This window comes from Hyperoodon ampullatus (assembly GCF_949752795.1).
Source record: "Hyperoodon ampullatus genome assembly, chromosome: 3".
In the NCBI taxonomy this organism is placed as follows: Eukaryota; Metazoa; Chordata; class Mammalia; order Artiodactyla; family Ziphiidae; genus Hyperoodon; species Hyperoodon ampullatus.
This window is the reverse complement of record NC_136916.1, coordinates 98,366,203-98,385,786: the sequence shown is the minus strand read 5'-3', so window position 1 is coordinate 98,385,786 and position 19,584 is coordinate 98,366,203. Positions and strand designations below refer to the sequence as shown.

The window sequence follows — 19,584 nt, the reverse complement described above, 5'->3', positions numbered from 1 at the left end:
TTGCTGGAGAAATGCGTGTTCTACATTTATTGTATCAATCCATTAGTACTTTTGCTTTCAAATCATGTTTCCAATAAACTAGGCTTCTCTTTTGCATTTTAAGACAAACCATTGTCTTGGTTTTCATTACGCTGTAGTCCTCAAATTTTCCCACCGATCTTAAGTACTCTGACCCCTATCACTGACTCCTCTCTTCCTCCTTAAAAGGAGGAGTATTTCTCCCAAAGCTCAGTCTCAGTATATTCTACTTTTCTTTTTTTACAGGCTTCTGTTTCATTTTTGAAGCTTCCATTACCAGAATTAATGGTAATTTAAAAAAATTATTGCCCTTATTACTTATTCAAGTTAGTTGTATTGTGATTTCTTTGAGAACAGGGACTGTGTCTTATTCATCTTTGGATACTTTCTGTTTAATATGATATTTGGCTTGTAAAAGACATCCAATCCATTCATCCATATATCTGATTTTTTTATCAAATATCTATTATGTGCTAGGGACTGTTGAATTACTTATGCTCCCCATGGCTTTTTAGTTAATTCCTTTGAGTGTTCTTACCACAATCGATGACAACTCTTATTCTAGATAACGACAGATTCTTTTCTGCGTCATTTACACTCTGTGTACTACCACTGGACTGAATCTTTACAAGCTTACAGTATTGAAGGTTATCTTGGACTACTGTATTCTTTGTATCCTCTCCTTATTTTCATATTATTTGTTCTGTTTGTGCGTTTTGTTTAAAAGAATAGATTGAGGATTCTACCTTGAACTTCTATCTGTAAAGATACTGCTGCTTTCCCAGGTTTCATTATTGAAATAGCATTTGGATTCAAATAACATCTTCCTAGCTGCCTTTCTCGCTCTGCTTCCTGAATATTCCAAGGTTTCCTGATCCTATTTTTCAATATAATTACTCTTGGATATCAATTTAATTACATCCTCCCTACACAGAAGCTTAGAATATTCCCTTTTGAATACGCAAGGCCTTCACCAGTAGGATTCCTCTTTAGTGTAATTCATTTTTGTTGTCTTCAGTAATCTTCCAACTAAAGCAAGAATAACTTTTATTGCATACTTGTATGTCCTCTTTCATGATGTGTAGCCCATTTTGATTAATTTTTTACCTTATCTTGAATTCAAGCCCATGTTACCTTCTTCAATATTGTAATGGTCATCTATTGTTTTAGTATGCCAAGTATACCTTGATTATTCTTCTGTTAAAAGGTGCAAGTAAAAAGTACCAAGGGAAGGTACTTTTCTTGGGGGAAGTCACTCCTTCACTTCTAGGCCTTTTGGTTTGAGTGGGTTGACCCTCTATGGGTGTGATTAGTTAAGGGCAGACAAATCAGAGACCTGAGACTCAATTCCACGACTTTTGAACTATGAGAAGAGGCATTCTCTGCTGCAACTATAAGGATTTTGCATACCTAGAGCTAATTGGGTTGGGGGAGATAAATAAGGAACCTTAACCAGAGTCACCTTTAAAATGAAGTCAGTTTTGTTTAAAATTAAAACCCTTTCAGTTTGAAGCCTTGTCAGTACACTTCAAACAACTCAATAACAGGGATCCTGCTAAATTTACCACATTGACATTTGTATGTCATGTCCACATGCGGGCAGGGGTGTGTGTGTGTGTGTGTGCGCGCACGCGCGCGTGTGCATGTACACATGCAAGAGATTACTTTTTAACTTACTCTACAAGAATCCAACAGCTTCTTGGAACTGTGGAGAAAGATTAAAAATTTTTATTTTTGAGTAAATGAATACATATAAACGTGAATACCAGAATATCAGTGAGTTATATCAACCATGCATTTGCTTGGTTGTAACAGTGATAAAAAGCATAGGCTTTCTATTCAGACCTTTGTTTGAATCTTTGCTCTGTCACTTACCATCTATGTAATTGGGTATGGAAAAATTGAGGAGTTAAAGAAATCTCACTGTAAGAAAAAAAAAAACTAGTTCTGAAATTGAATCTTAGTTATTTTAGTCTAACTGGAGAAATGTTATCAAGAGAATGTCTTTGTTTTGATCCCCAAAGGGATCCCTTTTCCTTTGGTTAATTGGCAGCTGCCAGACTTTGTTCTCAGAAGGCTTGATTCGGAGGAGCATATGTCCTGTCTTCCCACTTTTAAAATCTACTCTGCCAGCACAAATTGGCTGGCAGTTCTCATAAACTTCCTCACCTGCTCTCTGTCCCCACAACTCCGGATACATATCTGATGCTATTTCTAAATGTTCTGTCACAGTCCACTTTTTAAATAAGGTGTGACTAGAATATTTTTCTGCCTCTGTCAGTGACATTTTAGTTGAGATGTTGTTGGAGGATATTTTACTTGTTGAAAGCAGCAATGTTTTCATATTTACAACTCATTATTAAAAATACATACATAAGAAACTTTAGTCTTAAACAGAATATTATTACAATGAATAAGTTACATGTAATTAGGTAATATCCATATTCTGATTGTTGATATTAATAAACTGAATTACATTGAGCGAGCACCTCCTTATGTATGTATGTAAATGTGTCCCCATCTACTTAGCAGTTACTCTGTTTTACATAATAAAGACCTAACCAACTCTATTCTTCTTTATGGAAAATGACTTTGGGTTAAGCTCTGGTCGTCTGGAATCCTGATGAAGATAGAATGTCAGTTGTGTTAGTAGGCAACATTGCTGATTGGTAAACGGCATCTGCATGGGGAGGATTGTGAATGAACTAAATATATATACCTGGTGGAAAGCCAGAACTTTGCTCTGCCCTGAACGTGGCGTATTTGTTTACTTGGGTATATCCCTTGCCAGGAGTTCAAGGAGCTATGTCCATGGACTGTTTGTTACGAGATATTTTGACTCTTGTATGGAATGTGGGGCTTTTAAGCCAGGAGTGTTTCCATGCATTCATGATTTCATACGCATGGGGTTTCATCCCCTCATAACTTAACTATCAATTAAGGAGCTAAAGAATAGCCCCTGAATTGCTACGAGGATGTTGCAGGTGTCCTTTTGGTATCATCATTACCTGCATATGAAATATTGTTTATTAGTTGTAGTAGGGAGAGAGTTATGATGGAACAGGAAAATGTTGAATGTTAAGTTCTTGCTGTATACGAGGCACTACATACAGGTGGGCAGGGAAGTTTAAGATGTGATAAATTGGAGAATTGGAAGTTAAATAATAGAAGATAATGTCAGAGGAATCATAAGGGTAATAACTGCCTGAAAGATACGTGATGAATACATTGAATTCACCAGAAGGAGAAGCCTTTATAGTCTCTAAAGGACAAGATGAGAGTTAAGTGGTGGTCTTTTACCTAGCTGTAAAGACCATTCCAGGGGAGAAAATATGGTCGAAGGTAGGATTATGCATATATTTATTTCTTTGGTGGCTACTTCAATTTATAAAAAAGAGAAAGTACTGGAAATTACCTACAAGTCTTGTAAGATAGAAAGTAAGTATTCCAGATTTTAAGAATGTCTTCTTTCAATATATGCTCACCTGACAACTTATTTTTGTAATCTTTTAATAAGATTCCCTGGCCAGTATGGTAGCTGTTAGCTACATACGACTATTGAGCACTAATCAGAATTGACATATGCTATATTTGTAAAATGTGCACCAAATTTCAAAGACTTAGTATGAAAAAAATATAAAATACCTCATTGATTATTTTGTATTATCTATTTAAATATGTTGGATATAATGGATTAAAGTATACTATTAACATTAATTCCACCTGCATTCACTTTTTAAAAATTGAGATGCAATTCACATATAATATAAATTTAACCATTTAAAGTGTACAACATAGTGGCATTTAGTACATTCATATTGCTGTGCAACCCCCATCTCTGTGTAGTTCCAAAACTTTTTATCACCCTAAAAAAACCCCACAAACCCATGGGAATTCCCTGGCTGTCCAGTGGTTAGGACTCTGCTTTCACTGCTGAAAGCCCTGGTTCAATCCCTGGTCAGGGAATTAAGATCCTGCAAGCTGTGTAGCCCCCCACCCCGCCAAAAAAACAACCAAACCCATATCCATTAAGCAGTTTTTCTCTTTTACCATACCCCTAATCCCCTGGCAACCACCAATCTATTTTCTGTCTATAGATTTGCCTATTTTAGGTATTTCATATAAATGAAATCATGCAGTATGTGACCTTTTGTGTATGGCTTTTTTTTTTCCATTTAGCATATTTGTGAGGTACCATGTTGCAGCATATCAGTACTTTATTCTTTTTTTATTAGATGATGTTGTATTCATTATTAAAAGTATGGTAGGTATTAAAGTCTCCAACTATTACTGTAGGTCAGTTTCTCCCTTCAGTCTTGTCAGTGTTTACTTCATATAGTTTGGGACTCTGCTGTTTGGTGCATATATGTTTATAAGTGTTACATCTTCTTCATGAATTGACCCTTTTATCAATATATAATGACCTCTGTTGTGTTTTTTTTTTTGCGGTACGCGGGCCTCTCACTGTTGTGGCCTCTCCAGTTGCGGAGCACCCGCTCCGGATGCGCAGGCTCAGCAGCCATAGCTCACGGGCCCAGCCGCTCCGCGGCATGTGGGATCCTCCCGGACCCAGGCACGAACCTGCATCCCCTGCATTGGCAGGCTGACTCTCAACCACTGCGCCACCAGGGAAGCCCTGACCTCTGTTTCTTATAATAATATTAATATATTCACCCCAGCTCTCTTGTTTTATGGAATACTGTTCTCATCTTTTCATTTTCAACCTGTTTGTAGTTTTGGATGTAAAGTCAGTGTCTTATAGACCGTATATAAGTTGATATAGTTTAAATTGGTACTAGCTTAGCTTTAATAGCCTATAAAAGCTCTGCTTCTGTTCATCTCCACTCCCTTTTATGTTGTTATTGTCACAGTTTACATCTTTATGCATTAATGGGCCCATTAATATAGATTTATAATTACTGTAGACAAAAAGAGAAGTTAAAAACCAAAAATACAATGATAATAGCTTTATATTTACCTATGTAATAACCCTTACCAGAGTTCTTTATTTCTTCATATGGCTTTGAGTTACTATCTAGCGTCCTTTCATTTCATCCCAAAGTATAGAGGCAAACTCCCTCAGCCCTTCAGTTATCTGAGAATGTCTTAATTTCTCTTTCATTTTTGAAGGGTACTCTGCTACGTACAGATTGGTTGACATTTTTTTTTTCTTTCAGCACCTGAAATATGTCATCCCACTGCCTCTGGCCTCCATTGTTTGCTATAAGTCAGCTGTTAATCTTATTGAGATTCCCTTGTATATGACGAGTAGCTTTTCTTTCACTGCTTTCAAGATTCTTTGTCTTTCAACCACTCCAGTTTCTATCCCTTTGTTTATCCATTTTGGAGTTTGACTTCTTCGATGTGTAGATTTATTATATCTTTATCAAATTTGGAAAGTTTTCTGGCCACTTCAGATAGTCTTTCTGCCCCTTTCTCTTCTCTCCTGAGCCTCCCCATTATACATACATTGGTACATTTGATAGCATCCCACAGATTTCTTAGGCTCTGCTCATTTTTTCTCATTCATTTTTCTTTCTGCACCTCAGATTGGGTCATTTCAGTTGACATATCTTTAAGCTCACTGATTCTTCTGCTTGCTCAAATCTGCTATTGAAACTTTTTAACGAAGTTTTCATTTCAGGTACTGTACTTACCAGCTCCCAAATTTCTATTTGGCTACTATTTTTTTTTGAATTTTATTTTATTTTATTTTTTATATAGCAGGTTCTTATTAGTTATCCATTTTATACACATCAGTGTATACATGTCAATCCCAATCTCCCGATTCATCACACCACCACCACCACCGCCCCCGCTTTCCCCCTTTGGTGTCCATACGTTTGTTCTCTACATCTGTGTCTATTTCTGCCTTGCAGACTGGTTCATCTGTACCATTTTTCTAGATTCCACATATATGCGTTAATATACAATATTTGTTTTTCTCTTTCTGACTTACTTCACTCTGTATGACAGTCTCTAGGTCCATCCACATCTCTACAAATGACCCAATTTCGTTCCTTTTTACGGCTGAGTAATATTGGCTCCTTTTTGTAATTTCTGTTTCTTTATTGATATTTTCTCTTTGCTCATACATTGTTTTCCTGGTTTCCTTTACCTTTTTGAGTATATTTAAGACAGTTAACTTAAAGTGTTTGTGTACTAAGTCCAGTATCTCTGCTTCATCAGGGATAGCTTCCATTAACTTCATCTGTGAATGGGCCATACTTTCATGTTTCTTTTCATATTTCATAAATTTTTGTTGAAAATTGAGCAGTTTGAATATTTTAATGTGATAACTCTGGAACTTGTATTCTTCCCATTCTTCAGGGTTTGTTTTGTTGCTGGCTGTGGGCTGTGGTTGTTTGGTTGTTTTTCTAAACTGTTTTTGTAAAGTCTTTATTTCTTGCCATGTGTGGTCTCTGAAGTCTCTGTTCTTGTTGCCTGTGATCCTTTTGTGTTTTGACAAAGATTTTCTTTAACACCAGGAGTTTAAAAAAAGAGAGAGGGAGGGAGGGAGGAAGGAAGGAAAACTCTCCCATTCTTTGCAGATTATCTCTGTATCATGGCACTCCTTTAATGCTTAGACAAGCCGTTTACAACTTTGCCTTACCCATTACTTCCTGCTTGTGCTGAGGCTAGATGAAAACTTCGGGTCTTCCCAGATCTTTTCTGAACATGTGTTCTGCCCTGGGTATGCATATGGCTTCTTAATTCCCAAGAAAAACTGTCTCCCCAGCTTTTCCTCTCAGGCTTTTGGTACATCTATTGTTGGCCTCATTGTGATATTTTGCCCCCAGCAGCAGCTGGTTGTTCATTTGTCTTACGATGTGTTTGAGGAATGCAAATGCCTTGTGTCAGTCCTTCACATAGCTCCAGACAGAATTCTTTGAGACTAAGGTCTGCTGTGCTCCCTCTGGAACCAGGGACCAGGATCCCATACTGAGAATGCAGACTGTCATCTTTAAGACCATTGCTGATGGAACTTCCCTGGTGGTGCAGTGGTGAAGAATTTGCCTGCCAATGCAGGGGACATGGGTTTGAGCCCTGGTCTGGGAAGATCCCACATGCTGCAGAGCAGCTAAGCCCGTGTGCCACAGCTGCTGAGCTTGCGTGCCACAACTACTGAAGCCTGTGCGCCTAGACCCTGTGCTCCACAAGAGAAGCCACTGCAGTGAGAAGCCTACACACTGCAACGAAGAGTAGCCCCTGCTCACCGCAACTAGAGAAAGCCCCCGTGCAGCGACGAAGACCCAACACAGCCAAAAATAAATAAATAAATAAATTTATTTATTTAAAAAAAAAAAAAGACCACTGCTGAGGCAGGGGTGGGAAGTGAGGTTAGACCACTGGCAAATAAAAGTGCCACAAAGCTTTCCTACCATTTTAAAGTTGCCTTTTGATTTAGCATTTGCTTCATCACTGTAAACCTTTGACTGTTTTCTAGAGTTCTGACAAAGTTGCCTGGCAATTTTTGTTCTTTTCTTAGTATTTGTGTTGTGCGATGGGCTCTTAGAGCTCCTTTTTCTACCATTTTCATGGCCATCCTCCTCTTTACTTTTTTACTCTAACTACTGGAAAGTTGAAGATTATGTATTTGGCTTGCATTGTATTTCGATTGGACAGCACTGCTGTAGGGTATTAAATTTTCAGTGAAAATTGAGTCCATTTATGTTGAATTTGGAAGGAAAAAAATGTTCAAAGGTCCCACAATTGCACAATTAGGATTAGCTATTTACCATTGTACTTTCTATTCCCAGACTAATGTGGCATTTTCAGAGGAACTCTATAAACTTCCTTCTGTAGGATAGTGTTAATTAACATTGTGTATTTATGTACCTCCATCACTGAAGGCTCCTAAATTTTGACTCGATTATCATTTGATTAAGTGTTCAAGCCACCTCGTGCTGTCTACTTCTCTCTTGATAGGTATTGTAAGAACCACTGAACACTCTTGATAGGTATTTATAAGAAGAGCTGAGAAGTTTTCATGCTGCTTCATTGGATTTTATTTTTTATTTCTGGATTCAGTTGTACACATATTTATTAAATGCCTATTTTATGGAGGTACTCATAGGACTTATCTTCAAGTGTTAGCCATAACCCGTACTCTCAGATGTTGGTGATTTTTAATATTGAATGTGGAGATACTTCCTTTTTCTCAGGAGATTATTTTGCTGATTAATTTGGGTCCCTGCCACTGATTCCATATCTTTAGCATCCTCAGCTTGTGGCCTGACCCCTGAAGAATTGGCATCCTAGATTTGCAGGGTTGGCAGCTTACCCCTGTTATTCCTCTGTTCCTTGCCATTAAATGCCAAGATGTTATATGCATTCTTAGCATGGGCAAAGCTGCACACTAAATACTTGCAGGCAGGTGCATTTGAAAAAGTGAGTGCCCTTCACCTCTGCTAAAAATAAGGTAACATGTACAGAACCATATAAAAGGAGTTGGCAACATATTCAGAAGTTGTGGATATTAAAGGTAAGGGATTCTTTTGGCTTCATTAGCGAAAGCCATCTTATATTGACAGTGAAAGAATTCCCTCTTCAGTACTGTCAGTTGAATTTCCCTGAGTCTGTTCCCTGACCAGAGAGAGCAGTGATCTCTCACTGAATGTTCTTGCCATTGCCCTGATACAGTCAAAAGATTATTACTTCATCTCAGGCATAAACCTACAGTTTTTTCATTAATATCTCTGGTGGCACAGATAAAATCAGGCAGTATAAATTTACTAAAGACCCTGAGAAACTAGAGTAATAAACTACTGTGCCTTCCTCCTACTTGGTAAAAAGGAACTTCTCATATAACTACATAACAATACTCATGAGGATATAATGTACCTAACCTAAATCAGAAAAAGAGAGCACTGTTTCCTTTTTGCTTTAAATAAGAATTATCAACCACAGCTAACCATCAAATATCAATTATTTGAGTCTCCTGCTCACACTTTACATGATGGAAGCATTTACAAAAGATATCTAGCCCAATGATAGGCATCAGGAAAGACTTTCTGGAGAGTAATAAATAAAACTAGATAATTGTTATAATTTAGAGATTGTCATGTTCACCTTGGCATCTGTAGGAATACCTCTCTGCTAAACATGTCTGCTTTCAAAGGTAGAAATCATTTTTCTCCTACCACCCAGGAACCCCTAAAGCACACCTTTCCTTCTTGAAACCTTGTTCTGAGGTGTGAGAGGACTCTGGAATCCTTTCTCCTGACTGTCCGCCTTCTGAGTTTGTATTTCCTCTCTTAGGACATGCCTATTTTTTGTATATCCAATATGAGAATATCCAGCTTTCTTCAGGTAAGACCTTATTTGCTTTCTGCCCTTATACAGAGCAACTACTTTTAGTAAAATGAGCCCAACATCTTTCAAAGGAATACATGCATATGATATGATTTGTGGGATGTTCTTAGAGGTATGTGGAGAGAGCTGGGATGCCAGTCCTTATGTTTGAACAAGTGTGTGTGTATGACTGGAGAGAGCTATAAATTGTAAACAGGTGGAAACAGAGCAGAGTTATTGCCTCTCTCAGGTTGATGGGAGGGGTGCAGGGTGCAGCAGGTTTTGACATCAGGGAGGGGAACAAGGCTGTTCAGATCAATCTGCATTCTGCAAAATAGTCATTATTGTACTGTTATGGCACGTGCTAGCTCCTGTTAGACAAATACTGTTTTGAGATCATAGCCCTTCAGGGAGTGTGTGTGTATGTATAAGAGTTCAATAAATGTATTTTTGAATGGGTAATACATACACATGGTACAAAATTCAAAAAATATAAAAGGTTATTTAATGAAAGGAAAATTACCCTTGTACCTCTGTCTCATTTCCCCTTGCTAGAGAAACAGTTACCAGTTTTATTATGTAAAGATTCTATTCATATACAAGCATATGTGTGAATGTGTTTTTTGCATACTAAATGGTTGCATACTAAACATACATACGTACCTTAAAAAAAAAACTTAATAGAACTTAGAGATCAGCTTACTTTGACAATGTAAAGAGCTTCCTTATTTTTGTCATGGCTACATAATATTGCATTGAATAGGTGTTCCATAATTTTACTAGATTCCTATTGAGTCTTCTTTAGGTTGCTTTCATCCTTTTTTTCTGTTAAAAACAACATTTTTCTTTAAACTTTGCTTATAAAGGTATAATTTCATACATGTAAAAGAAAATGGGTAGAAGTAGCATTTGCTGAGTCACAAAATATGTACATCTTAAGTTTTGATAGATATTTCCAAATAACCTTCCAAACATACTTCCGTACTCCTCACCAACTTCTGGGTTAACTAATTTCTTGGTATTTGCCAATCTGATAAATGAATAATGGTCTTTAATTTGCAGTCCTCTTCTTTTGAATAAAGTTAGGGGTTTTTGATTTATGTATTTCATGGCACCTATATTTTTCTTCTCTGAATTTTGTTCATGAACTTTGCCTATTTTATTCTGGGTTGTTGATTTTTTTTTCTTATTGTTTTTGAAGTTATTTTTAAGGAAATACTGTGCTTGTTTTCTGTTAAAACGGAACAGTGTGTTGATCCTCCTCCCCCAAACACCCATACCTCAAAGATGTCCTTGCCCTCATCCTCAGAACCTGTGAATATGTTAGGACTTTGCAGAGGTGATTAAGGTTATGAGCTTTCATATGGGGTGATTATCCTGGATTATCTGGATGGGCCCAATTGAATCACAGAAATCCTTAAAATTGGAGAACCTTTCCTGACTGTGTGACTGCAGTCAGAGAGAGATGTGACTATAGCAGAAGAGTCAGAGAGAAGAAAATATTCCTGGCTTTGAAGATGGAGGAAGGCCACAAACCAGGGAATGTGGATGACTTGTAGGATTTGGAAAAGACAAGGAAACCCATTCTCTTCTATGGCCTCCTAAAAGGAATGCAGCAGTGCCAGCACCTTGATTTTAGCCTTGTGAAGCCCTTTGGACTTCCAACTCATAGAACTGTAAATTTGTGTTGTTTTATGCCACTAAGTTTTCAGTAATTTGTTATAGCAGCAATAGAAGGCTAATACATATTGCTGTACATTTTTTCTCAATGTGTTACCTTTTTTTTTTAACTTTATGGTGTTTTTTTACTGTGCAGGAATGTGTTTTGTATAGTTGAATTTATCTTTTTATTTTTTAATGGCCTCTGGATCTTAAGCCGTTTCCTACTACAACATTATTCTAAAACTTACCATATTTTATTCTAACGTTTTTATCTCATTATGAACTCTAGTATTAATGTTGGTTCCCTGTCTTCTACATTCTGATCTCTTACTGACAGTGAATACTTTTATTTATATCAGCTCTTCTGACATAGACTAGAAAACTTCATAAGATCGGTGCTGGTAGTCAAGGAGTTGGGGGACATACTAAGACATGGACAGTAGTCATGCCAGAAGGCAGGGACATACTAAGTGCTAGAATTTTAAACTACTTTGGCAGGTTGATGATACTGTTTAGCAGAACCTAGAATGGTTGATTTTAAAGGAATATTTTGTGAATACCTCTTTATTCTTCAGATTTTAGTTTTATGTTTTCATTCTTGTGGGAGACTTCCCAGATGCCTGTGACTTGGTTCGATGTAAATGTTTCCATCATGTAAGCAGTATGTGGAATATTTAGATAACTGATGCTGATACTTAGCTGTGGTTAAAAATTTTTACTAAAAGTGAAAAGTTCTGAAGGGGGGCTGTCTCCTCAGTTTGTTATATAAAACTATCATAAATACAGAATGAGGCGAATTTAGGCCATTTCAGAATGCAGATATTGTAACATCATAGAGTTAGTTTATTATATCAAGTCTATATAGTGGTAACATTTATTGAGTACCTAACTGTGAGCCAGGTACAGTGCTAAGCACTTTGCATAATTTCCTCATTTAGTTCTCAAACCCTGCAGTAGATGCAGTTATTATCCCCATTTTACAAATCAGGAAAATGAGGGTACAGAGAGTTTAATTTGCTCAAGATTGTAACTTTTAAATGATTCAACTGCCTTTGGAATCTAGGAAATCTGACTTGCTATTAAACACAATGTTATTGACTGCCATGTGGTGCTTTAGATTGATGATTACTACATGGAAAATAATAAGTGTTATTTTTTTAAAAGTTGCCAGTACAGGGACTTCCTGGCGGCACAGTGGTTAAGAATCTGCCTGCCAATGCAGGGGACATGAGTTCGAGCCCTGGTCTGGGAAGATCCCACATGACACAGAGCAACTAAGCCCGTGCGCCACAACTACTGAACCTGCACTCTAGAGCTGGCGAGCCACAACTACTGAGCCCAGTGACACAACTACTGAAGTCTGTGTGCTGCAACTACTGAGCCCGTGTGCTGCAACTACTGAAGCCTGCGTGCCTAGAGCCCGTGCTATGCAACAAGAGAATCCACCGCAATGAGAAGAAGCCTGCACACCCCAACAAAGAGTAGCCCCCGCTCGCCACAACTAGAGAAAGCCCATGCACAGCAATGAAGACCCACCTCAGCCAAAAAGAAAAGTTGTCAATACAGAAGGCGTATTTCAAGACCTTTATCTTTCTAATTAAACTAATTCCTTAATTTCCATATCTGTAAAATGAAGAAATAACCCATCTCATTGGGATTGATGCAGTAAAGTTCTGTTAAAACACAAATCAGAGTATTCTACTCCCTTGCTTTTGTCACCCTGTGGTCTCTTTATTGTGATAAATTAGAGTACTAACTTTGTTCATGGTGTGCAAGGCTTGATACAGTAAGGTCCAGTAAGTTAAGTATTATTTCATTTCTTACCCTTCTTCTGCTTATGCCTGCCATCCTCTCTTGAACTTAATACTCATCCTTAAACATGACATACTTGTGTAATGCTCCCTCCATGAAGTGTCCTTTGCCTTTTTCTACCTGATATACTGCTATTCAAAATCCACATCAAATATGAATATTAGTCATTTCCTCTCCAGTACTCCCAATTTGTGTTAATATATCTTTGCCCACTAACTTATGAGCTTCTATAGAGAAGAACCATAACTTTAAAATTTTGTTTATGTGTGAAGCATATAAATAAATGCTTACTGGATAAGTGAATAGTCCTAATGTGGCTATCTTCTAAATATCATCTGCTTAGAAAGCAAGTAAGTACTTACACTGTGAAGTGCTATATCATAAATTACTTCTATCAAATGCTTCCTTTTTTTATACCCAGTCTCTGTAATAATGTTTAATATTTTGGATGGTAATGTTTACTTAAAATATACTGTAGAGAACATAGGATGTTTTGTCACTGTAAATATCCCTCTATGGGAAAATATCATAAATTCTCATTGTACTGAACAAATCTTAAGGAATTCTAAGTATCTTCTCTTTTTTGTTGTTGTTCTTTGAGGGTATTTTGGGCTATTTTGTTTTGGTACAGTTGTAGTTAGAAATGGAAAATAGTTATCTTACCTCCTGTATATGGATTGCTTTCATATCCTCAAGAAGGTTTTTCCCTCATCTTTTGTATTGTTTCCTGTTGCTACTGTAACAAATCACTACAAACTTAGTGGCTTAAAATAATACAAATTTATTATATTGTAGGCTGAAGGTCAGAAGTCCAAATGGATCTCAATGGGCTAAAATCAAGTTATTCGTAGAGCTGCATTCTTTTTGGAAAATCTAGGGAAGAATTCATTTCCCTGCCTTTTCCAGCTTCTAGAAGCCCGTATTCTTGTCTCACGACCCCTTCTTCCGTCTTCAAAGCCAAGTAGTGTAGCATTTTCAACTCCCTGATTCTGACCTCCTCTTCTGCCTCTCTTTTCTACTTTAATTGCTCTAATTTTGGTTTCATTTTCATTTTCTGAATATTATTTAACATATTTCATTCACTTGGAAGTATAATTTTGTGGTCTACTTAAGAGAATGTGTTGTAACTCTTCTTAACCAGCATTCAGATAACACATTTGTAAGGAATTATCATCTTGATAAATCTGTAAATTATAGGACCTAAAAACCTGTTGCAGAGCAACTTTACCCTAGGGATTAAATGTTCTTAATCTCAGGTTTGTGAACCTCTTGGAAGGGAGTGTGAATCCCCAGAATTGTGTTCAAATGTAAGTTTTTAGCCATATATGTATTTTCTTCATAGGAGGTAGTCTGGGCTTTAATCACAGTTTCAGTAGCATCTAAAATACCTTTCCTTTGTTTTTCTTCCCTTTTCTCTCTGTTCTTCTTTCTCTTATATATATATATATATATATATATATATATATATATATATACACACACACACACACACACTATAAATATATACTACATCTTCTTAATCCAGTCATATGTTGACAGGCACACTTGGGTTGCTTCTGTGTCTTGGCTATTGTAAATAGTGCTGCTATGAACATTGGGCTGCATGTATCTTTTCGAATAAGTGTTTTCATTTTTTCCAGGTATATACCCAGGAGTGGAATTGCTGGATTATATGGTAGTTCTATGTTTAGTTTTTTGAGGAACCTGCATACTGTTTTCAATCGTGGCTGTACCAGTTTACATCCCTACCAACAGTATACAAGGGTTCCCTTTTCTCCACATCGTCTTCAACTTTTTAGATAAATTACTGGGAACAAGTGCCTTTCAGCTATTTTAAAGAAGACCAAGAATGAAATGCTGAGTTTTTGACAATAAGAGTACATTGTCATTATACATAGCTGTTGTCTCAGAGACTAATAGATTGCAAACATGATACCCAGAGAGAGTAAAAAATCCTACAAATTCTTAAATTTTAATTCCATGATGGCAAATACTATTTTTCTTTATTTTCCACATTTACTAGAATGGGCATCTATTGTTCACATGATCAGGAAAAAACATTTGTTGTTATTTTAAGTAGGAGACTATGATTTCGTTCCTTGCTCTTAAGTCATTTTTTATCTAAGTAGGGGATTACAATTACAGATTTTAATAATGCTACAAAGCAGAGTATAACAAAGTTTATAAGAGCTGCCACTAATGTCTTTGGGAGTGATTGCATGTTTTTAGACAAGAGTTACTGTTTTTATTTGGGGAAAGAAGACATTTGAAGGCAAGGAAGTTATGAGATTAAAAGCACAGGTGAAAAGTTTAACCTTGGCAAGAAGGAAGGTCTTTCAAAAAAAAAACAAACCCCACATTAAACAACTTGAAAATTTTTGTGTTAAGTATTCTAGTCTTAGAGCTTAAAGTTGAAAGCTGAGTTGTTAAATTCTAAACTAATGAAGGCTGTGGTATAGGGAATACAAATTTATTTACATAAGCTTCTAGAATACCTTAAAGTTTAAAGGATCGACTTGAATAGTTAAGGGAAACAGTTATATATTTGGTATGGTTGAAAACACGAGATTCAAAAAACAGTTTATATAAATTATTGGCCAGCTTTAAAACCTCTTTTGTTGTATTAAGGTGAACAATGAATCAGGCAACCTTATTCTTCCAGTAAGGAAATCAGTTTTCCTAAAAGGGCAACACATCTCTTCTAGGTGGTACTTTCATAAAACAGAAAAAAAGAAACTGGAGTGGTGAGGAGAATTACATTAGGGATACTTTTGTTTAAAACATATTCCTTCACTGTTAAAAGTAACATTCTAAAATTTCTACAGTATTTTGAGTAAAGCCAAGATATAGTTAAAATGTAAGTTTTTAATTTATTTAAATTTTAATTTATAAATATTAATTATAAAATAATTTTTGGAGAAACTGAAAAATGAAGGGAAAATATTCTAATATCACCATCATAAGATAACTTTTAAAATTACTAGGGTTTTCGTGTATTTTCTAATACTCTTGCTTAAGCACAGTTTTATATTTTTAAAATACAAAATATGCCTAAGAAGCATTATACAAATTGTAAATGAGAATTAGTAATATTCAAAGATGATAAAATAAGAGTCCATATGCTCTGAAGAGGATAACTGCTGCTGCACTCTGAAGTTAAAATATACACTGAGCTTCTAAATGGGGTTATTTTACTCCTTGAGTCTCCCCAGTCTTGTAGAATCTAGTATAAAATTCTTAAATTTTCTAGTTTACTACCTAATTAGGTGAGAAGGAAGAGTCAGGATCCTAGAGTAAAATAAACACTTAAATAATTATGGGGAACTTGAATTTTGGTTTTGACCGAAGTTCTACCTTATGACTTCATAACTTCACTGAACTTCAAATGTGCTGAGCTTTACGTGCATGAGTTCAATTCACACATATTTAATCTGAACCTAGTATGTCTAAGTTATGTGCCATGTTTCTGGTATATCCTTAGACTTAAATTCTTAATAAACCAAATAACCTTCATTTGCTATTACTTGTTTCCCTCCAAGATGGTTTCCACTGTAATAAGCTTCTCCAGCTTCTTGGGATGCATGTCATGTTTGTTTATAGTAGAGGTACTTGTTCCAGCTCCTCCCAGAAGGAGGATTCCAATTTGATATCTACCTCAGCCCAGTTTTTATGCACCCATAACTCCTCTGGTCAGTTCTCTGAACTGAAGATTGGTAAGAATTGGCCCCAGGCAAGAATCAGAGCCTCTAAACAACTGAATAATAAAAAGCTTAGACAGAATAATCGTCTGTAAATCTAAAGACTTTCAGAACTTCTATACAAAGAATTATTTTGACCCTATTAATAGAGAATTTTGTTGGACCTTGTAAATTTTAATTTTTCCCAGCTCCTCCCTGGCTTTGAATTACCAGTATGACAACTACTTCAATTTTAAATTCTTTGTTATAGTAATAATTAACTTATAATAACACTTATATAGTGTTTATGTGTCAGGCATTGTTTACATTTATTAAAGGTAGGTATTGTAACTTTCTCAAGGACATGTAGGTACGTTGCTGAGCTAGGATCCAACTTAATAAAGTTTGACTTTAGACTCCTTACTCAACCAGCAACACAGTGCAGCTTTAAAAGTATACAACTCTCTGGCAGAATACTTGTGTCGAGACTGTATGAAGAACTTCTAAAAATCAATAATAAAAGACAGCACAATAAAAAATAAAAGACTGGGACTTCCCTGGCGGTACGATGGTTAAGACTCTGCACTTCCACTGCAGGGAGCATGGGTTTGATCCCTGGTTGGGGAACTAAGATCCCGTGTGCCATGCGGTATGGCAGAGAAAAAAAGAAAAAAAAGACTTAAAAAGAAGGCATATAAATGTGACCAATCAGCATATGAAAAAAATGCACAACATCATGCATCCATCATGGAAAATGGATATAAAAATCACAATGGGTTACTACTTATATACTTAGTACAATGAGTAAAGTTTAAAAAACTGAAAACAAGTGTTGGCGCAGATGAGGAGTAACTGAAACTATCATACATTGTTGGTGGGAACGTATAATGGTCCAATCACTTTGGAAAACAGTTTGTTAGTTTCTTATATAGTTAAACCTACTACCCTATGACTCATCAATTCCATTCCTAGGTAATTATTAAAGAGAAATGAAAACATACGTCTACAAAAGACTTATACAAGAATGTTTATAACAGCTTTATTCGTAATAGCCAACAGCTAGGAACATTTCAAATGCCCATCAACATAAGAAAGAATAAATGAATTGTGATATATTTATTCAGCGAGAGGACTCTACTTAGTGGTAAAAAAGAATGAAGTACTAATACAACAGCGTAATGAGTGAAAGAAGTGAGACAAAAAGGGTACAAGTCGTGATTCTGTTTGATTCCATTTATGTGAAGGCCCATAACAGGCAAAACTAATGTATATATTAGAAACCGGGGATAGCAGTGTTACCTAGGTTACCTATTTGATGGGAGGGAGGCTTCAGGGAATTTTCTGGAGTTCTGTATCTTGATCATCATGTTGGTTGTACATATGTGTAATTTGTCAGAATTTGTTGAACTTTATATTAAATATCAATATGCCTTATTATGTGTAGAGTAAAGTAGAAAAAAAGCAAGGGGCAGATCTCACACAAGCACTCTGACAACAGAAATGACAACTGGCAACCTAACACTTAGAACGTGCAGAGACACTAAGTAGCACATAACTGTTACATTGAACCTCAGTTGATAGTAGTAATAACCAAGACATGTTTAAGTTATATTCAGTGTAATTTTCTAAGAAGTCAGCAAGGTATACCACTTTTAGAAAGGATTTCATTAATAATTATTATATTAAAAGTTTTATAACTAAAATTCTGAGATATCAGTTATCTAGAACATTAGTATATGAAACATTACTTAGATTTTATGTAAAAAATAGTTGTGGCTAATACTGGGAAATGATTCTAAGTGGAACTGGAATATGGTCTCTCTTAAGAATAGTCTGCCAAAAAGAGGGCATGAAAGACCAATTTACGTGATAACTTACTAAAATAAAACGTGTATATATATTTGTGATTTAGATTCCCAGGTGTTAGAAAAAATCAAAAATGTGTCTGAGTTAATAAGCATGTTTGTTTCAGCATTTTACTTATATTTCAAAAATGTTAGAAACATACAGATGTCACAATTAAATGTGCTAAGGTACAGCAGTAATTTGTCCTGGTTATATTGTAGGAGGTGGACATATATTAGATAACTGTGATGGCAGACTATGTAGTTTGACCGTGTTTGTCTCTGGGATCCTTTGTTACATGTTCCATGGCAATCAGATGTGCTTGAACTACTCAAATGATGAATTGAAATAAGAGATCTGTAGTCTTTTATTGTGAGATTGGTCTTCAAAATAAGTTAACCTTTAAGTCAGTTACTCTGTGGTTTTTGATCTTTTTCAGTCAGGTTACTGTCTGTGGACTGTCATGGAAGTAGTAAACACTTTAGTTACTACACGTTAATTGATGTGGTCTTTGCTTTCTCAAGCAAGACTGACACCTTGGCTGTTTTTTGTTTATGGAAAAGCTAACTTCTAATCTTTGCATCTATTTTAGTAATAGTTATGCACGAGTGCGAGCTGTGGTGATGACCCGGGATGACTCAAGTGGTGGATGGTTACCACTTGGAGGGAGTGGACTAAGCTGCGTCACTGTCTTCAAAGTCCCTCACCAGGAAGAGAATGGCTGTGCTGACTTTTTTATCCGTGGAGAGCGACTCAGGGACAAAATGGTAATGAATATTGCTATTATTTTAAAATTCTATAGAATGAATTTTCTGTTTAAAATTATGATTAGTATACTATTATTTATTATTTATTATATACTATTATTTATTATATACTATTATTTATGAAAATTATTTTTGTCCAGGATCAATGATTGTTTCTGTAGCTCTTTTAAAGTTAAAGACAGCAAAATATGCCTGTTTCTTTGCAGCTGGGACTGACATTAATGTGCATGTGTTGGAGGAGAGCTGCTTTTCTGTTAGGTTTAATGCAAGAACATTCATGAATAGTCCCCCTAGTTATTAACCCAGGTGCACCATCTTCCCCTTCTCCCCACTGTTCCCTAGACGGGAGGTTGGCACTATAGTCCACAGGCCACATCCAGGCCTGTCATGTGTTTTTGTATAGCCCATGAGTTAAGAATGGTTTTTACATTTTTAAATGACTGGAAAAAATCAAAGAGTAATAATTCTATGAACATGAAAATTATATGAAATTCAAATTTCTATGTCCA

General features: G+C 36.0%; 1 protein-coding gene across 1 annotated transcript in view; it reads left to right on the top strand.

Annotated features, from left to right (window-relative positions):
- Positions 1-19,584, top strand: part of SPRED1 (sprouty related EVH1 domain containing 1) — a gene marked incomplete at both ends in the record, with an annotated part of 117,508 nt that overhangs the window by 30,813 nt on the left and 67,111 nt on the right. The window contains one exon of the mRNA XM_079699539.1: positions 18,901-19,075. Coding sequence (XP_079555665.1) covers positions 18,901-19,075 — 175 coding nt within the window. The remainder of the gene's footprint in view (positions 1-18,900; positions 19,076-19,584) is intronic.